We start from the raw sequence: 19,588 nt of genomic DNA on the forward strand, positions 1-19,588 counted from the left end.
CCATTGTGGACCTGGGAGTCAGAGTATCTGTTGTTAAAAGGAGGAACGAGCGAGACAGAGAGATACAGCTCAATTCACTGTAGTAAGACTGTAGAGAGAGACATTTTTCACTGCTGGGAAGTGGATTGCAGGGCTATATCTCTGAGCCTTTAGGGAGTATGGGAGGAGGGAATCACTCAGAAGGAGTGTCATAATTTACTCTGCAACAAGATGCATAGGCAATGAGATGAGCAAGATCTGTTATCAGACCTTCCATCTATGTTAAAATTACCTAAGGCTGCTTTGTACAGTCAAATACAGAAATACACGTCTTGTTTGAGAGATGATCAGTTTTAAATTCTTGTAAATGAGATGGATTGTGTAACTGAGGACAGTGAAAACATGAACATTTTACAAGTTTTGACTGTCGATTGACACTGGCCGTCACCTTCAAAAGCCTGCTAACTCAGTTGTAGTACTTTGGGGTAAAATAATAACAAGCAAAATCAGCCTAAAAATGAATGTATTTACTTTTTTGTTCAAATTAATTTCATAAAATAAGAAAAATTATATCTTAAACATGCATAAATATAATATTTTGTGAAGATATATTTTCCAACCTGTCAAGTTTGTATTTGTGAAGGCCTCAACAAGCTGCATTAGAAAAATAAAGCCGCAAATGAAAAAAGTGAGTTCTCCAACACTAATGTGGCTCAGAGCAGACTATACCAAACTGATAAATACCTCCTGTTTCTTTTCAGGTTATCCGCAACTTTGAGCTGATGGGCCGGGTCAACCTGGACCAGCTGGAGATGATAAAGGAACAAGGGAGCAGCGCAGAGGAGGAAGAGGAGAGAGAAATGATGGAGATGGTATTAGATGGAAAAGCAGCTGCAGAGGAGGAGGATGACAACGAAGGAATGGAAATTATGGAAAACAAATTGGATGAACTGAGAGAGATGGTTGATGAAGACATAGAGGACAACATCAAAGAGGAAGAGGAGGAGGAGGAGGAGGAGGAAGAAGAGGAAGTTAAGGGGGTGGAGGAAGAGAAGCCTGCCTTACAAGGTAAATACAGATGATCGTCAATGAGGTTATGTTCTGTTGGCTGAACACAAATCTCTACATTCTCTAAATACTGTGTTACTTCTTATTTACTCATACAGACAGTGTCCCTATCCAAGGACTCTTTATAAACAATGTAATACCTCAATATTTCTACAAAAAAAAGAGGTGAACTAAAACTCGACTCTAAATTTGATCTGGACGTATTGGTTTTCAAAACATGGGCCAACACCATTGAAATACTATTTAACTGCTGTATGAGACTTTCTCACAGCAGATTTCTTCACAAAACCTACTGGGACCACGCTGTAAATGTGTATCTGCTGAGAAGCCATTTTCTGCTACTTCGACTATTACTCTGAGCGTAACCAATCATTTGAACTCTGTTTCCCAGAGGTCCTTGCATCTCCTACCAGCAGCAGCAGCAGCAGCAGCAGCAGCAGTAGTAGCAGCAGCAGCAGCAGCAGCAGCCACAGCAGCAGCTCAGGGCCGAGCAGCATAGAGAAGCGTCTTCCCTGCGAGTTCTGTGGCCGCTGCTTCACCAACAGCCTTGAGTGGGAACGACATGTCCTTCGACATGGCATGTTAGTATTTTTAGCTTTTTCTCTTTCTCTTCTTCTCCACTCTCTCTTTGTATGTCAGCTATTTGTTGGATAGCTTACACACACGGCTATAGGCATTCATAACACCCCCCCCCATTTTGAGAACATTAGCATTTAGCTCAAAGCACCACTTTGTCTTTGTTTATTACTGTATATCTGTGTATTTAAAGTTCTGCCCTCTCTGTCATTAGTCTTATTTTTATCCATATTTTTTCACAGGCTATAAGCACTTACTTTTTCTCCCTCCTGCATTTTCAGGACAGTTAGCAACAGTCGGATGGACACCAGCACCACTTCAGCAATAGAGGCCTCAGCTTCATCTTCCACTGGCTCCTCTGTCTTGATGGACACAGGACTGGACGTCTCCAACAACAGAAAAGAGGAAGAGAACCCTGCTGATCTGTCACCAAGAAGTCAAAGCCAGTACATGGAGGACAACGAAATGCTTGAGACCAAAAAAGATCAACAGTTTGGTTGAACAGATTGTGGTCTCTCGGGATATTGTGCTAGAAATCGATAACATTGGGTAGGATCAGCACTGAGTTGGATCTGAATATAGAACGTCAAAGGAAACAAAAAGATTGAAATGGAAAAAAGTGACTTCTTATGAGTTGGCACATTATTAGATTTTAGATGTTACATATATAAGTATTAGGTTGTGCTGCATAAAATGGCTGAGCTCTTTAAATGAGCGGTCCCCTAGGACAGATCTTAATATATTGGTAACCAATAGTGAACAGAACTCTTTATTGCTGACATTCTGGTCAAATCTACAGTGAAAGATCCCACCCAGATAAAACTAAGCTATTTATAAAGAATTTTGTCCAAAATGATAAACTAAATTTAGCATTTTATTATTTGAAGCACCTTTTACACTCCCCACAGCTCATCCAAAACAGGGGTACTGTAAATTTACCTAGAAGAAACAAACAAGATATGAAAACATTTAAAACCGTGGCCCACTGTAGAGCAACCTTTTCTCATTTCTTGTTGAAATTTGAGACTTTTTTTCATCTAAGCCTTGTGTTAAATGTGTAGAAGTATTCCCTGAGGAAGAGTCGCACCTTATCTATTTTAGCAAAATTACAAATCATCTTTTATTCATTACTCGTAGAAATACTGTCAATTCCCCCCCAACATGTTTGTAGCAAATTGCTATATTTTAGGTCCCTTAATATTATACTACGTATAAGCCTTCAGCCTGTGGCACCCTTCACATTCTGACTGTACTATTTTATTGTCCGGTAATTTCACTGATAAGATCATGGACATAATGGTAATGGTTTAAATGTCCTTTTCACTGTAAGATACCACGTTTGTGATCCAGGTTACTAATATCGCAGTTAACATTTGCCCTCAGCAGATCGAAATAACAACACAGATATGTAAACTGTATCATGACTGTACCAATATGAAAAAGGTACCCGTTAAGGGTTAGTCCAGAAAATAATTACAGGTTTTAACAGTAGTGGCATCTTGACCAAGGGACTATAGCCCCTTTTAAACAGCCTGTTCAAGGAGGGAATGTTGCGCCTTTATTCCGCCTCGCCATTCGGTGTAAAAGGTATGAACACAGAATGGTGGGCATTGTTGTTCCGGCAGTAAGCCGGCAGCAGAGTTAGTCACAGAGTGGGATCGATGTCTGTATAAAAGGGAGAGCCGGCATGGCAGGACAGACGTCGACACTGTTGTGTTACACGTCACGCCTCTGATCGTGGAACGACGGCATGCTGTCTAAAATCACAGACCGGGGTGGCATTACGAGGGGGTCTTCTTACAGGCAATATATCAGGATGTAAAGAGGCTAGAGATTACACTTGTCTTTTCAGTGCAACATATGTGATTGGATGTGCTAGAATCTAGCTCTGTCCACATGATTTTAATGACAGATGGTGAAGAGATCTCTCAGAGATCCATACAGTGAGTCTGGTTTGGTCTGGTTCACTGGATTACACTGTGCACAGGATCGGACCACACAATGTACAGACCAAGTGTTGAACACCATGGCTGAGTGCTGATACCAGCGTGCAAGTGCCTTAAATTGCAGTTCCTCTAATGGCCACTATATGGGTTTGATTGCTTTAAAAAAGAAAAAAAAAAAGAAAGTCCAACTGCTTTGAAGTAATTAGTAAAATACCCAACTTCTCTCTGAGAAAGTAAACTCAAGATTTATTCCCACAAGAATTTATGGCCTCAACAGCTGTTTTCACTGTTTTCATCCCAATGTGTGCCTTAGTGGCAATTTTGAGAGTCATTATTTAATGAAGATGCTATTAGAACAAATTAGATTCTACTTTATTGTAACAGCAAGATATGGTTTAGCATCTACCCAGATCAGAGCAAAGAGGATGTTGAGGCTTAAAGCGTTGGTTTGAACCAGATTACAAAAAAATATATATTTTTTATCAACCTCTAGTAGTAAATGCTTTAGTTTATTTGCCAGGGGCTTGAGATATCCTTCTGAGATTTCTGCTGTCACACTGATCCAGTGGAAGTGAATGGAATTTCATTTGTTACACTCACAGCATTGAAAGAAATTAGAGCAGTTTTCATTGGGACTCTTTTCTACCAAATAAATAGTCCATATGAAACCTGTTGACATTGTGTTCTGTATGTTGTGTTTTATTATCTGGGGTAAAGGCTGGGGGTTGCTGTTTAAGGAAAAAAGTGTTAGTGTGTGTGAGGGTATTTTTTTTGTTTTTTGTTTTTTTTGTTTGTTTTAAATGATGACGTGAGCACCACAAATGAAATTCCATGCTAAAATGGGTGTGTTTAGAGCCATGTTTGCATGATTGTCAGGTGTCTTGGTCTTTCACGGTCAGCCCTGGTGATTACCTCCACGACATCCAGGTTCCCCCACAGTGTCCATATTTGGATCTTCCGGCTCCAAATGAATGACAGGATGGGATTGAGCATCTAGGCAAACTCAAATTTAGGCTTCAAAATGTCTCTTAAATTTATGGCTGATGCCACAGACATGGCCAGGTTTTTCATACAGTCTATGGTTCAGTTTTGACATGATGGGATACACTGAAAAGACAAGTGTAACTAGGTCCAAAGGCCATAAAACCATTTGTTTCCACATATATAGAGTTTATATGCCACTGGGACTGTATGTCTAAGATTGACTTTTAAAAGGTTTCAAATCCCCCAATTTAAACCCCTTTAAATTCTCCTCCTGTATTGAAGCAGCTGTCATAGCCTGCATTTGTGTGCTTCTTTTTAGACAAAGTTGTTGTGTTATTGTTGATATTGACAAAAGGCAGAGATTGTATTTGCTGGAATTTGCTGCTTGAATGCCCTAAAGCCTTATCAGAAGTAAATAGCAATTAAGTCAAAGTTATATCCAATTCAATAAGACCAATAAGCAACATTAAATAGTCTGAAACAAAATGACTGATAACTACAATTTAAAATTTGTAGAGGAACACGGTTAATCTAATTGTGTTCTTAGTACCAAAATATTTACCAAGCCTGCTGTGTTTGCTGCTGTGATTGTCTTTCCTGAGCATTGAACCTTTGATGGAAATGGGAAATCTGGGTTAGGACCATAGAGTTTTAGAATTGGAGTTCTATGGGTGGAACCCAGGTAAACTACATGTTTGCAGCCATGTATAGAAAACAAAACTACTCGTTAAGTGTTTGAACTGTGGTGTTTCAGAAAGGATACTTTAACCCTTTTTTTTTTCCTTTAGGTGTTCTTATTTTAAAAAAAGAAAAAAAAAGAAATCTAAAGATGATAGATAACCCTTAGGGGCCTTTTGAGTCCCCAGTCCAACATTATTACACTGTTGTACAATGTCTGGTTACAATAAAAAATATCTCCTTTTTTGTACTGTAATGGGAAGGAGCAGTTAGGAAGAGCAGTGTGGTTGTACAATATTTAAACACATGAAGGAAGTGGATGCAGTTCTCTCATAATTAATTGCCAGGGCTTTTATTATGGAGAAGACAAACATGGCAAAGTAAGAGACAAGAAAAAAATGTGTTCCTTTTGGAGCATTTCCTTAAACTGCTTAGTCATTTTCTGGGCTTGGCCACCATGTGGGTTGACAGTCAGCCTACAGATCCCTCTGAGATCTAGCTCACTCATGTCTAATCCAAAATCTGACACTCCAGTATCTTCTATCCATGGCCAGTAGGGGCATCAGCTCCCTTGCTCCAAGGAGGCCTGCCCTTTTATACTACCCGGTCAACAATAGGCGGGACTGTAGCAGCCCCACTCTGCTCCACAGTCCTTTTAATACCTTAAAAAACCAGTTGAGTTGGTGCTGAATTTGAAAGCCCTTTTTCTGTTTTACAGGACCAGCTTGTAGCTTTTTTTGAAAGTAAAACTGTTGTTGTAGTAATAAGCTTTGTAAGGCAGCTTGTTGCCCAGCTTAAAAGCCCAGTGTAAACCAGATGTTAAGTTGGGAAAATCTGGGTAATGAAGCTGTCAACCCAAAATTATTTGTTGTTCTGTGATCATTTTAATAGAAAATGACTATGAATCCCTCACTGTGTGCAGTCTATAGACTGTTATATTCCCAGTTTACCCAAAGTTAAACCCCTGCTGACAACACACTGGATACTTGTATATATGTTTAGTTTGTTTCTGATGCATTTCTCTTTTCAGACTGTTGTCTCCATAGTTTGACACTAGAATCTCTCCTTCTTGCCTTTCTTCCCATATAAATCTTTACCTGATTACCTGATGGTGGGTTGTGATGTTGCCTAGAATGATTGTTTACAATTTTATTCCATTTATCTCTGGATATTCTGTAAATATTGTAATTCATTGTCTTTTTTTAACTTGATAATAAAGTTATCAGATAATGGTTGATTGTGTTTCTCTCCTCTCTGTACAGACACATCTCTCTGTGGGGCGGAACGCTACAGAGGGGATTGGCGTTGCTGCCTCAACCGAATCTTAAATTAAAAAAACAAAACAAAAAAAACCCAAAATGAGACAAGCAACCATTTACAGTCGGTGGTAGTGGGCTGAAACTCTGCAACGGTACACTTGCATCTGAGTGCCCCTGAAAAGGCCATAAGGAAGTGACCAAGGACGGGAAAAAATACCTGATTTTCACCTCTGGAGCCAGCCCAGTCTTACTGAAATAACATTTTACCAAATAAATAATCTTAAATCTTTGGACAAAAGTGATCATTTGGGAATCACAGGCTTGAGCAGGTCTCTAAGAAGGCAAAAGGTATTTTTAACTACGCTAGCATCACCGTTCTATAGGGACTGCAGTTGGTTGGTCCATCACTTTGGTAAAGACTGAAATATCTCCAACAGATGTGGGGATTGTCATAAAATTTGATACAGACGTTCATGGTGCCCGAATAATGTATCCTTATGATTTTGGTGATTTCCTGATGTTTCCTTTACTGCCACCATGAGGTACGTGTTTTTGATTGTAAACTGAGATGGAGAACATGTTAAAATTATGCCTGCTAAACACCAACATGTTAACATTGTCATTGTGCGCATGTTAGCATGCTGTTGTTAGCTGTTAGCTCAGGGCATTCCATTACAGCCTCACAGTATCCGCTAGCATGGCTGTAGACTCTTGTTAGATGGAAAACAGTCTCTGTGTAGCATTTGTTGGTGACATTCAGTGCAAACACTCTGGTTTAATGATTCAGTAGTCCACACATTTTACTACTCCTCCTCCAGAGTTAATCACATGCCTTGTAAAATTTCTTCATAGTTATCCATTCTAGAGTTTGTGCAACATGTTTCCAATTTCCGGTGACACATACGATTTTCTTTTCAACACGTCCACAGAGACCTTGGAGCAACCAATAATAGTCATAGCAGCTTCCAGCTTGTCCACAGGAAATAGCTCCGGGTTGAGAAGGCATCTCAGTGGCCTTCACTCTGTGTTACACCCTTCCACCCTTCTGTTTCACTCTTTCTCTACTCCACACCCTTCAAGAGCTCTGTTGAGCAAAACCGCAAACCCTGCAAAAGCCCGTTGTGAGTGTGTGCTTGTGTACGTCTTTGTGTGTCTGTCTAATGTACATGTATGAAATGCTGAAGCAATTGCACCCTACATAACACAAGTAATTTAGATCAGCTACACTTCTGTGTTTCACTGGTCCTTCATTTTTCCAACTGTATCACTAACTAACTAGCACTTGGAGTAGTCTGTCTCTAGTGTCTTCCCCTTGAAAGTCTCGATTTCTCACATGTCCCCTGCATCTCCACTCCTGCCTATTTTAGAAGGGGCTAAGTCTTTATTTCACATGTCTAACATCACCACTTAAAAATATCTCCAAGTCACCAGAGATCAGATTGTAATCTCTGTGGCTCACCGCTTCAGAGGGTGCTGATGGCAGACTGACGACCCCTGGAGACAGGAGCAAGAGGCACAGCCATAGTGGGGAGAGGGGAAAGGAGGACACTGCTGCTGCTGCTGCTGCTGCTGCTGCTGAGTGGAGCAACATAAGGAACGCCTGGTGAGTGTGTGCTCAGGCCAAGGCAGGCGAGGGCACTGCTCTTGTTGTAATAACTGGATGACAGAGGGAGGGAGGAGAGATGGAGGGGAAAGTCAGGATAGAAGAAGAGTAAGGAGGGTGAAGAGTGGCAGAAGGACAAGGAGAGAGTTGAGAGGGGTGGAAGATAAAGATAGACGGACATACCGCATACAGTCATAGAAAGTAAGAGGGAGTGACGTGAGAATGAGGGAGAAGTGGCCTGGGGAAGAGACCCCATTGAGCTCCAACATATTATCTCTGGTACTTAACAGTCCTCTCAAAGTCAGTGCTGGGTAGCATGGAAGCATGCGAAACAGACGTCAATAAAGCCTCTGAATTCTGAGGGCTAAATGGATAATACTGAAATTCCTCCACGCTTGAAGGACCTGGGATTGTTGAAACTTGTGATAACAGCATAAAACGCTATCCCGAGCTCAGTGAGGGCAGCATGTTTATTCCACCGGCGTCAGTCTTGAGAGGAACACGACGGAAAAATACTATAAACAATCGATTAAGCATCTAAAAGTAAAATGCAAGTAATGTTTTGATAACGTGTCAATTAAAAGTTGGCTTAAGCCTTCGTGATTGATCCAAATTCCATGTGAGGCGCAGACAGAGGAGCATCAAGATGTTAGATTTGTCAAGGAATTCCTAACACAAACACTGAAAGCACTGCAGCGCACTTGCTTGCATGGTTGAGTGGTTGCTCTGTCTGCTGCTCGTAATGTCTTCAGCTGAATTGGAGTCTGCTTGAGGGCAGAGTGGTGTGTGTTCCTAAGAGGGTTAGTAAGAGCGTATACAGCGGGCTGCATTTGTACCTTCGTCCCAGTAGAGCAAATTAACCTTATTGTTCTCTGTTACACTGTAAATCAGCAGTGTGTGTGTCTGTGTGAAAAATGACAGGCCTTTAAAATTTATGTTTCTCTTCTTTTCCTCTTTTTATAAGTTGCCCTCCGTCACCCTGCACTGATGAAAATGACTGACGATAAAATGTATTTTAAAAACTCAGGGGCCATAAAAAGTAATCTTGTATGCTATATTTTTATGACATAATACAGCACACTAAGTACTTGAGGTATTTGTCTTTATTCCTATTTTTTACAAGTGGAACTATTGCAGAGAAATTGTACTACAGCATTTATATATTCAAACCTTTTTTTTTGTAAAACAATCATAACCATGTTTATTTCCGGTAATTTTCAGCGTCAGCAGCACTCCTTCAAATGGACTCTTGTCAAATTAATGGATTTAATCAATTATGTGAAATTAAAACAATGCTGGAAGGTAGGTAAGTACAGTTACTCATATACTGTACCTAAATTTACCAGAGTATCTCTATTTTCTGTTATTTCTTAAATCTTCTCCACTCCATTTCAGAGACAAATATTGTACTTTTTACTCCACTACATTCATTTTATAGTTATGGTTACCACTGAATTTACAGATGAACAAAAAACATGTGATCATCTCATAAAATATGATGCAGTGCTGCATATTAATAAACACGTTAACAGTACATAAAGCAACTAATTGGCTTCACACTGAGAAATGACAACATTTACAGTTGCTTAGATGTTAATGCATCATTAATAATAATCCAATTAAATGACATACAAGAGCATAACAGTCTTTTCCTTGTCATGGAGTATTTTTATATGTAGGCATTGCTAATTTTATTTAAGAAAAAAGGCACAATGAATACTTGTTCCATAGATGAATGAATTTGAAAAGGCAACTGTGATGTCAAAGTTAACCAGGAGGGGCGCTGTAACCTGACCCCCTCAGATAGAAGAAGACAGGCGAAAAGCCATGGCGGCTGACAGTTTGTAATGAGCCAACAAAACAGCAAAGATTGTCGCAAGTTGGAGCTACAACGTTTAAACCAGGCGCAGGGATAAAAACTCGGTCGACAAAATGCTGATAACTTTGAAAACCTTACAGCAGCAGACGTTCAAAATCGACATCGATGAAGAGGAGACGGTAAGAGTTGAAACCATGCCTCTGTGAAGGGGGTGGAGTGGGCGTCGGATATGTCCTGGAAACGAGTCCTTCGGTTGTTGTTTTTTTTTTTGGGTTTTTTTTGTTTTTAAACCATTTGAAATGGGACGATCCATAGATAGGTCTGCGTAAACACGGATTCATTTAACATGGGTAGACTGTTCGGTTTAACATGGCTTGTGTTTGGCGCGGAACTTGAGACAGGTTCGCGTTATGTATCCAATACTGGTTGGGAAAGTAGTTTGTGTTGTCAGCATTTAGACGTAGCCCACTTCAGGTTCCAGATGGGGGGAAAGATGACAACATAATTTAGCATTAACTCTAGCCTTTAGTTTTAAGTTATGATAAATGATCAGTGTATATTTTTCGTTAAATAAATCGAAATATGCATCATAGTAGAAGTCAAATAACACTATTTAATGTAGGTAGGTTACACCTTTAACTAAGATAACGTTAGTTTGAACTTGAGCTAGTGTTAACTAGCTCTAAATATGATAAAATTAAATCTAACTTTTCTTTTTTGATGGCAACTGCACATTATAATAAAACTTTGCATTTTGGCATTTTGCTTATGGAAGGCAGCTTTTCATTAAATTTTACTTTCGCATAGCTACGTGAAACATGAAAATTACATTCTAAGAACTTGGATTTGGGTGTAAAACTTCACGATATCAGTCTGCAAAAGGAATTCAGTGTTCAACATGGTTTTTGAGTCAGTTAGACTTAGGAGCCAGACGTATCATGTCTACTTGACTCCTGTTTTATGATGGTGGCCAATAGTTAACATAGTGCACACTTTGTACTTTATTTTTTAACTCGTGCTACCGTGCTTTATATAGTCAGGGCTGGACAAAATGGTGGCGGTAAGGGTCACTCACGTTACACTATAGTAATCTGCATTAAAAAAAAAGTGTCATGATCATTAAAAGGGGCCTGATTTTTTTTTTTTTTCTTTCTTTTTTTCCCCCCTCCACAGGTGAAGACATTAAAAGAGAAGATTGAACAGGAGAAGGGAAAGGACAATTTCTCAGTTGCTGGACAGAAGCTGATATATGCTGGTATGTTACCCCTGTTGGCTGTTTTGACTAGGGCTGCAATCAGTAATTATTTTCATGATTGATTATTCTGCCAATTATTTTCTCCGCTCATCGATTCATCGTCTGGTCTACAAAATGTCACAGTTTCCTGAAACCCAAGGTGATGTGATATGTCTGGCCAACACTCCAAAACAGTCCGAAGACATTAGATTTACTTTTTACAAAGGACAAAGTAAAGCAGCCAGTCCTCACAATTAAAAAGCTGGAAGTGGAGATAAATGAATTAAATGATAAATTAATTGTCTGGAATTGTTGCTGATTATTTTTCTGTCCATCGAATAATCGACTATTCGTTGCAGCTCTAGTTTAAACCCTCCTTAAATCCCCCATTTCTTGATAAGAGTTTCTCTTCTCCTTCTTATGTACTGAAAATCCACACTGCATTGATTTTCAGTAGTTTATTGTGAGAAGAAATTCCTGCAAAAATCTACTTTACATTTTATTGCATTTATTTATCGAGTGTTAATCTAATTGCTCCAACCCTTTACACTGTTCATTATTGTTTGACAGCTTCTTTTCATAACCCAGCATTAAAAAAATATTGGACAGTAGCACAAAGTGTTCAATACCTCCAGAAATTTGCAGAAGTCAAGAGAAAGTTGCCCTTTTCCTTACCAGTAGCGGCTCTGCTCACATCTCTCACTGTTGTATGCTTTTATGTACAGTACACAACAAAACTGAGTACACCCCTGTGCATTATCACTAATTTTAAATGATTCAAAATTGTAACATCTTAAAATAATTGTATATTTTTTTTATGTTGAAGTCTAGGGTATTTGATCTTTTGCACAGTTAAAAACAAACAAGTTAGAAAGACTACACTAAAAATCTGGGCCCCAAAGTAACACCTCAGTGCAACAAGAGTGAGTACACCTGGGACCACTGCAACCAAAGTCAGTTTACCTGTGATCACTGGAACAAAAGTGATTATACCTTTGATTTCCTATGAAGACTTATGGCATTAACAAGGTTATAAAATAACCTTTGAACACCAGTTTTGGCCTCGGTTTTGTCTAATGAAACATGGCTCCACATGGTAAGTAACTGCCTGAATTATGTAAGAAGCCAGATTGTGAGACTTCATAAAGATGGGAGAGGATACAAGAGCATCAGTAGGCTACTGAACATTAGCCGAATCCCAGTTGCAGTGGTGGTTAGGAGGTATAGGAAGAGCCATTCTACCAATAACAGAAAGCGTAGTGGCCAGTCCTAGAAAGTTACACCAAGCACAATTCGCTATTTACTCAACCTTGCCATGAAAAACAGATAAGAAAATGCGTCTGACTTTGCACAAGGATTTTCTGTAGAAATTGGTGTTTCAGTGACTGATCAGACAGTGGGAAGGACATTGCATGAAGTCAGCCTCTACAGATGGCGTCCCAGAAGAAAACCGTTTCTCACAAACTGCAGTTCTACAGTCATAAGTCATTCGTAGCGTTATTTTGTGTGTAGTTAGTGTGTTGCTGTGTTATTGTAGTGTCATTCTGTGTTAGTGTGTGTGTAATAAATATTTACATATGAAGTTGTTGCTTTGATTTTCTGTAACTTACTTTCAGTCCCTTTACGTATCTTTGTTTTTGTTTTTCTTTGTTGCTTTTTCTGCCTAAGTTCTGCTTAATTCTTTCTCAGTCCAAGTTAAATTGTGCTTTATAGATGCTCTTAACTGATCACCACGAGAAAACAGTCAGCTGACTCTGACATTATATCGGTGGACGATTAATTAAAATGGTTCCGCATGATAATTCTGATTAACGCCCTATTTCCCGAAAATTTTGCTAATTTTCTCTACAAATGCAAAATTAAACTTTGCCAAGGAACATGAAAAGAAGCCTGGTAAATATTGGCAGCACTTTCTTTCGTCACATGAAAACTAAATATATTTGTTTGGATCAGTTTGAGTCCTGACCAGGACTACCACAGTGAATGCATGGTGCGAACCATGAAACACGGAGATGGGACGTTTATAGATGGCACTGTGAATGCGAGTTTGTGTACCCAAATCCTGAAAGAAAAGATGACTCCCAGTCTCAAGACACTTGGTAGTGGAGAAGTGTTCCCATGATCCCAAACACTGCAAAAATCACAAGAGTTTTTAAACAAGAAATAGTGAAAATGGTGACCTGGTGAAACATGTCCCCTGAAACACCTTTGGAGTGTTTTTAAAGTGAAAGGCAGAGCAACAAAACCCCTCTAGCAAAGAACAGCTGAAAAGAATCATCTGTGAAGAACGGCAGAACATCTCTCCACAATTTGTGTAGGACTGATATCATCCATGCCCAGGAGGATTTAATCTGTCATCAAAAATAAAGGTGGAAAGAATGGAATCTCACTAATGACAGTTGTACTGACTTTTGTTGCAGCTGGTTCTTAAATATGGACCTTTCGTTATAGTTTAATCAGTCAATCATTTCTGTTTTTCCAATTAATTGCCTCATTCGTCCTGGGTTTAGGCTACAAACAAATAAAATTGTATTAAATGGACAGGATTTGGAAATACTTAACAAGTTAGTGATAGTGAAAAGCAGTGTACTAACTCCTTGCTTTCCTCAGAATGATGTTATGTCAAATTTTAATGTTGTTATAGAACTTTTGAAATTGTAAATTCACATCTATAATAGCCGTTGCATTGTTATGTAAATGTTTACCCAATAGAATTGTTGTAATTATGCATTCAAAGGCCTAAATAAATGTATTCTGGGCATTGGGTGGTGTAGTACGCATAAAGTGCAGTGCTGTAGAGAAGTTTAACAGAGTTGCTAAAAATCATAATTACAACAGTTACAACAATTACAACAGAACTCCAAGGGAGGTTGAAGACATTTTATAGGCACTGTTTTTGTACTAAGTTAGCATTTTATTGCATTTTAAATAGTGGAGTTTTGGGTTTCAGGCACATATGTAACAGAAAATAAAAGCAGTGCTTTACAATAGAACAAAAAGAACCAGATGTAGCAACAAAAGCAGGCGCTTAAACAGCTCAATGGTCTTGAATGTGATACCATCTTTTGTTGCATCCCTGCATGTTGTTTCAGAGTTTATGGCAGGTAAAGCCAACAGAATTGTCACTCATTTCTCTCTTTCTCCACAGGTAAAATCCTCAACGATGACACAGCCCTCAAAGAGTATAAAATCGATGAGAAGAACTTTGTGGTCGTCATGGTGACAAAGGTAAGGGAAATAAAAAATATTTTTCATAAATGGTAGGATATTGTATTGTGAACGGATTTTAAGATCTATGTATTCATTTTAATCGGTATTATTTTATTTGTAGAACACCATGCCCTTGAATGTTATGAGTAGGAGCTACTAGAGAACTATGATTGGGTCTTGTAACCTTCTCTTTCCACTACAAGCCATTTCTTTCTGTCTGTTGAACAAGCTCTTTTGGTGCACATGAACAAGAAGCTCTGACTCTGAGTGGGGTCAGCGTTTTCCAGTCCTGGCTCTGGTTTACTCCCATATATTACTTTGCAGATAACTTCTTCTAAGCAAAGAATGACTGTGTGATGGTTTTTATCAGTGTACCTCAAGATAGTCAAGACACTTGTTAAGCAAAGACAACCCAAAGTAAAATACAGCCTAAAATCAGCGTTTTAATGACAATTTATAAGCAAATGACCCATTGTGACTTGGAAGTGATATTGTAGAAGTGACGTATTTTTATATTTTACAAATTTTCTCATAGCCTAAAACGGCCTCAGCCGCCCCACAGCCTTCACCTTCCGCTTCAGCTCCCAGCACTACGGCTTCCGCAGCACGTCCCGCCTCATCGACTGGCTCGGAAAACACAACAGAGCGTCCCTCCACGGACGACAAACCAGAGGAGAGACGGTCCTCGACTGCTGAACCAGCTTCCTCCCCAGTCGGGTAAAGATGGGTAGATGTTGGTCTTTAACTATGCATCTGATATCAGCGTTACTTGCTTTGAGAAGTGATTTGCCGATCACACCTTACCCACGGTCTGTTCTCTCACGCAGAAGCTCTGAGGCATCAACAAACACAAACCTAATTGATGAGGCAGTTTCAAATCTAGGTAAGGCTGCATTTTTAAACCTAATTTGTAGGTCATTATCTGACTTTTTATTGGCGCTAGATCTGACAGAAATTTAATTATGAATCTGATATAAGAATGTTGTTGGTAGAGTTTGGCCCACGTTATTTCTTGTTGATACCCTTGGCAGGCTGATATTGATGTATCGTAATCAATAAGCAGTCTGATACTGCAGCTCAGCCGAAACATTATCTGACAGTTCCCCGTGGCCATATGCTGTGAACTTTGCAAATATTGCTTTGCTCAGAGCAAATCCTTTTGTGGATTTTCAGTGTTTTTGCGGCAGGTCGTAAATTTTAATGGGACACAGCAGAGAATTTCATCTTTGTTTGCTAACTCCTGAAACTGTCGTTCCTTTGTTATGCATTGAAGTTGTGCTCAAGTGATAGTGTTTTGTTTAATATGCTATCATAGGATTAGATTTTAGTTGTGTTTTCTGTGTTATGTAACCTTACAAAACATGGGAGCAGAGTGTGTCTTCTGCTTCACAGTATGGCGATATTTTTTATGTTTTATTCAATTCTTAGAGGCATGTTAATGTGTGTTTAAAGATGATTCATTTTTTTTCAAATTAAAACTTATCTTAATGTCTATCTGGTGGACTTGACCGTTTGACACCCATGTCTTAAAGTAAATGACTAATTAGTGTTTCTCACAGAATAAGATTCTATGTGGGGTGGTACCTGGATTAAGGGAGCAATCAGTCAGCCTCAGAGTTAAAGAATTAACATTAATGTTATCCACTTGCACGAGCAGTCGATATTAGCCCCTTTTATACAGCCTGTTCAAAGCGGGAATTTTGCGCCTTTATTCATGCCTTGCCAAATGAAATGAAAGATTGAAAGATGAAAGATTTTATCAATTTAAAATAGTTTTTTTTTTTATAAAAGAGAGAATGAAAATCATTATGTGGCAGTCAGTGTTGATATTGTGGCGTTCTGCCACAAATGAATCAGTGTATTGGAAACATTGCTAAATCACATTTTTAAGGCCAATACTGAAACAGAGCTTGACATTATTTTGCAAATATTGGGTCATTAACAGTTGGGAGGTGATTGGACTTAAGTTTTTCTGAAATGACTTTAGATTTGGCTAATTACAGTGCTATACCTGAGAAAACACAACCTGACAGGCTCTTTGGTACCACTAACGAAATGAGCTTGCTGTGTTGGTGTCCGTGTGTTCCCTTAGTGACAGGCCCATCATATGACGCCATGGTGAACGAGATGATGCTCATGGGCTACGAGAGGGAGCAGGTGGTAGCAGCTTTGAGAGCGAGCTTCAACAACCCGGACAGAGCTGTGGAGTACCTGCTAACGGTAAGAACAGTGTTATGTCTGTGGCCATAGTAAATGTGTCTTAGGCTATGCACCAGTCCAGCAATGTTCTTTGACGCATTGTTGGTCTAAAAGTTGACTACAAGTAGTTCTGAATCTCAAAATAATAGTGTGACATCCCAGCTTGTTCAGTTTATGTGACATTTTTTGAGAATTTTTTTTTTTCATGGCTTTTCCTGCCAGGGTATCCCAGGCAGAGATCAGGGCCATGCAACTGGACCTGATGCAGTGGCGCCTCCAGTGACTGGAGCTCCAGCTGCACCCACAGGGGGTATTAGCATCCCCGCCAACACTGGTTCTTCACCAGGTGCTGGAGGTAAATGGCCCACACTGTCCTGTACATTCCATCACCCTCATTTGTTATTATCTCTCTATGTCTGTCCTGTTGCTTCATGTTGCTTACACTTTCTGGCTCATACCTTATCTTCTTAGGCAATCCCTTAAGTTTCCTAAGAAATCAGCCCCAGTTCCATGTGATGCGACAGCTGATCCAGCAGAATGCCGCCCTGCTTCCGGCCCTGCTGCAGGAGATCGGCAGGGAAAACCCCGAGCTGTTGCAGGTGAAGAGCTGACAGAACTTGATGCGTTTTTAAATAAGAGTGTTGAAGTAAGTATGGATGTACTGGGGGGCCCTTGACTCAGTTCTGATTCGAATAAGTTCATGTTTTAAGCACTGGAGTCACAGGTCACTTGAAGGGACACTCAGTTTACTCATCACGAGGAGTACTACACGGTCTTTGAGAACGGTTGTATAATGTTCTCAGTGGCTCTTTAGGGAGCTGTCTAAAAGTTTGAAAAAATAAAATTGCAGTTCGGAGTTGAGACTAGAGTTGCATTATGGGATTATGGGAATTGTAGGATCAAGTGGGGCCTTTTAGCATTCTTTTTAAATCTGTCCTTTGTGATTGCCCCAGATGTATTAATAAAGCCAAATATATATCAGGCAATTATAGGATGTTTTTTTGTTGTTCTTTTTTTTTTTATGTTAAAAGGGCCAAGGAATATTAAACAGTATGTAGGCCTGCAATGTAATGCCTAAACTGCTCATTTACCATTGTAGGAGATTAGTAACCACCAAGAGCAGTTCATCCAGATGCTGAATGAACCCAATCCAGAAGCCGTGCCGGTTGGTGGCGGAGGTGGATCGGGAGGAGCGGGAGGAGCGGGAGGGGCCGGAGGGGCCGGAGGGATGGGAGGTGATACACCCAGCGGAAGTCAAATGAGCTATATCCAGGTCACACCACAGGAGAAAGAGGCCATCGAGAGGGTGAGGAGGAACACAACACTGTCATTAACCCTCTCCGTATGTCCAAACTTCAGTGTTGCTCTATGCGAAGTGCTGTAATGTGATGCACAACTCTGATGATGTTGCCAAAATCCTCACTTTAAGTTTTAATTTTCACATAGTAGAGACTGGTACAACTTGAAGCACAAATCGTCATGCTTATTAAAGTCTTGTTTGGCTAATTTGCAAAACTTCTCTCTCTAATTCCAGCTAAAAGCCTTAGGATTTCCAGAGGGACTTGTTATACAAGCCTACTTTGCTTGTGAGAAGAATGAGAACTTGGCCGCCAACTTCCTTTTACAACAGAACTTTGATGATGATTAAAAGAGCCATCCTTATTTTGACTAATTTTTTCTTATTTCTTCCTGTACTTTTTGATTGCTGATAGAAAATATATGTGTGCAACAAGCCTTTTACATTTCCAAAAAGTTTTATTCACCACTTCCACATTCACGTCTCTTAATAACACTGGATCATTATCACAAGGATGGGCTGTTGTTTGTGATCAGTTTGAATTGGAGGAACAATTAAAAGTACAGCAACTTTGCATCAGAAATCACCTGTGTGCTATTGATTTTTTAACACTTTACTTAAGACCAATGATTTATTTTTTTCATCAGTATGGTTTGCAATGACAGTATGTTTCAAACTATAAGTGAGGTAAGTTCAGGGTGGAGCTGAAAGGTATTCATACAATCTTATTTTTTTAAGTTGAGAAGTAATGAAAATTTGAAAAATGCAAGCTGTGCATAGCAAACATTTATGGCACTGGTTATTTTCCTATTTAACATCCCTTATCTGCATGTAAATCAGCGTGATTGTTTGGCAGGAGGCATTTAAAGGCATTGAAGGCATTAAAACGTATACAGTTTACATACGTGATAGGGTTTAGTTGCAAGGACTGTCATTTTTACAGAAAAAATAAAGTTTTCAAAATAAATGAGAGCTGTGGCTGTTTTGCTGTGTTTGGAGTGTGACTGTGGAAATCTGAATGTAGAACTTAACTGCAACTACTTTGCCTTTAAAGAGCAACTTAACACTAAATACACTCAAAGTGTTAGTAAATAGGCATGTGCAGCCACTTTATTACATTGTCAATTGTTACTGGTCCCGCTCTAGTAATTCTGTCCACCGGACCCCAAAAAGTCTGATGTTGCTTGGTACACCGTACTCCTGATTTACCAGGCAGTGAAAAAAGGCTCAAAACTTATTTTTTGCAATGAACATTATAAACTGCGACCTGTAACCTCAACTGTGTATTTAGTAATTCATTTTATTAATGTCATCCAACTCACAACTTTTATTTAGCTGTTCTTACCCCGGAATTTTTAGTGAGTTTGATCGTCTATCGAGGACTTAAAAGGCAGTTTCCACATCGCTCCATTTAGGAATTGAAGATGATTGACCAAGAGCCCTGAGTGTGTTTAATACTGAATTAACCTATAGGGGGCAACATAGACCACAACATGTTTCCAAAAGTCAATGCCAACATCTGTTTGCAAGCCTGAAGATGTGTTTACTTGAATACCACAAAATGGGTCAATATCTCAAAATTGAAAAACATTTGGATTAACAAGCACCACAGTTTGGCCTCTAAAGGTAATTGAAATATGTCAGTTGTTAGACTTCATATCGTGGGACTTTTATGAAAACACATACTGGTTTCACTTCAAACGTTGGCTCTTGCGTCATTTGAACCTTTTTTTACT

At 39.4% G+C, this 19,588-nt stretch overlaps 2 protein-coding genes across 6 annotated transcripts in view; both read left to right on the forward strand.

Annotated features, from left to right (window-relative positions):
* The window catches only part of znf462 (zinc finger protein 462), a 52,394-nt gene extending 45,967 nt beyond the window's left edge, over positions 1-6,427 (forward strand). For all 4 annotated transcript variants that reach the window (XM_040156845.1, XM_040156848.1, XM_040156846.1 and 1 more), the window contains exons 11-13: positions 741-1,047; positions 1,439-1,628; positions 1,905-6,427. In XM_040156845.1, the coding sequence (XP_040012779.1) occupies positions 741-1,047; positions 1,439-1,628; positions 1,905-2,124 (717 nt within the window). In that variant the 3' untranslated portion in view covers positions 2,125-6,427. The remainder of the gene's footprint in view (positions 1-740; positions 1,048-1,438; positions 1,629-1,904) is intronic.
* A 3,437-nt stretch (positions 6,428-9,864) lies between these two features.
* On the forward strand, positions 9,865-18,435 carry rad23b (RAD23 homolog B, nucleotide excision repair protein). Of its 2 annotated transcripts, none has more exons than XM_040158261.1 (10): positions 9,865-10,091; positions 11,086-11,167; positions 14,295-14,374; positions 14,892-15,073; positions 15,184-15,239; positions 16,449-16,576; positions 16,778-16,910; positions 17,027-17,154; positions 17,655-17,861; positions 18,090-18,435. In XM_040158261.1, the coding sequence occupies exons 1-10, from the start codon at positions 10,026-10,028 to the stop codon at positions 18,201-18,203; spliced, it is 1,176 nt and encodes a 391-aa protein (XP_040014195.1). In that variant the 5' UTR covers positions 9,865-10,025; the 3' UTR covers positions 18,204-18,435. The 2 variants fall into 2 exon arrangements, with proteins under 2 accessions (XP_040014195.1, XP_040014196.1); XM_040158262.1 differs by having other exon boundaries at positions 15,187-15,239.
* Positions 18,436-19,588: the final 1,153 nt, after the last annotated feature.

The sequence above is a fragment of the Xiphias gladius genome, chromosome 20 (assembly GCF_016859285.1).
Source record: "Xiphias gladius isolate SHS-SW01 ecotype Sanya breed wild chromosome 20, ASM1685928v1, whole genome shotgun sequence".
NCBI lineage: Eukaryota > Metazoa > Chordata > Actinopteri > Istiophoriformes > Xiphiidae > Xiphias > Xiphias gladius.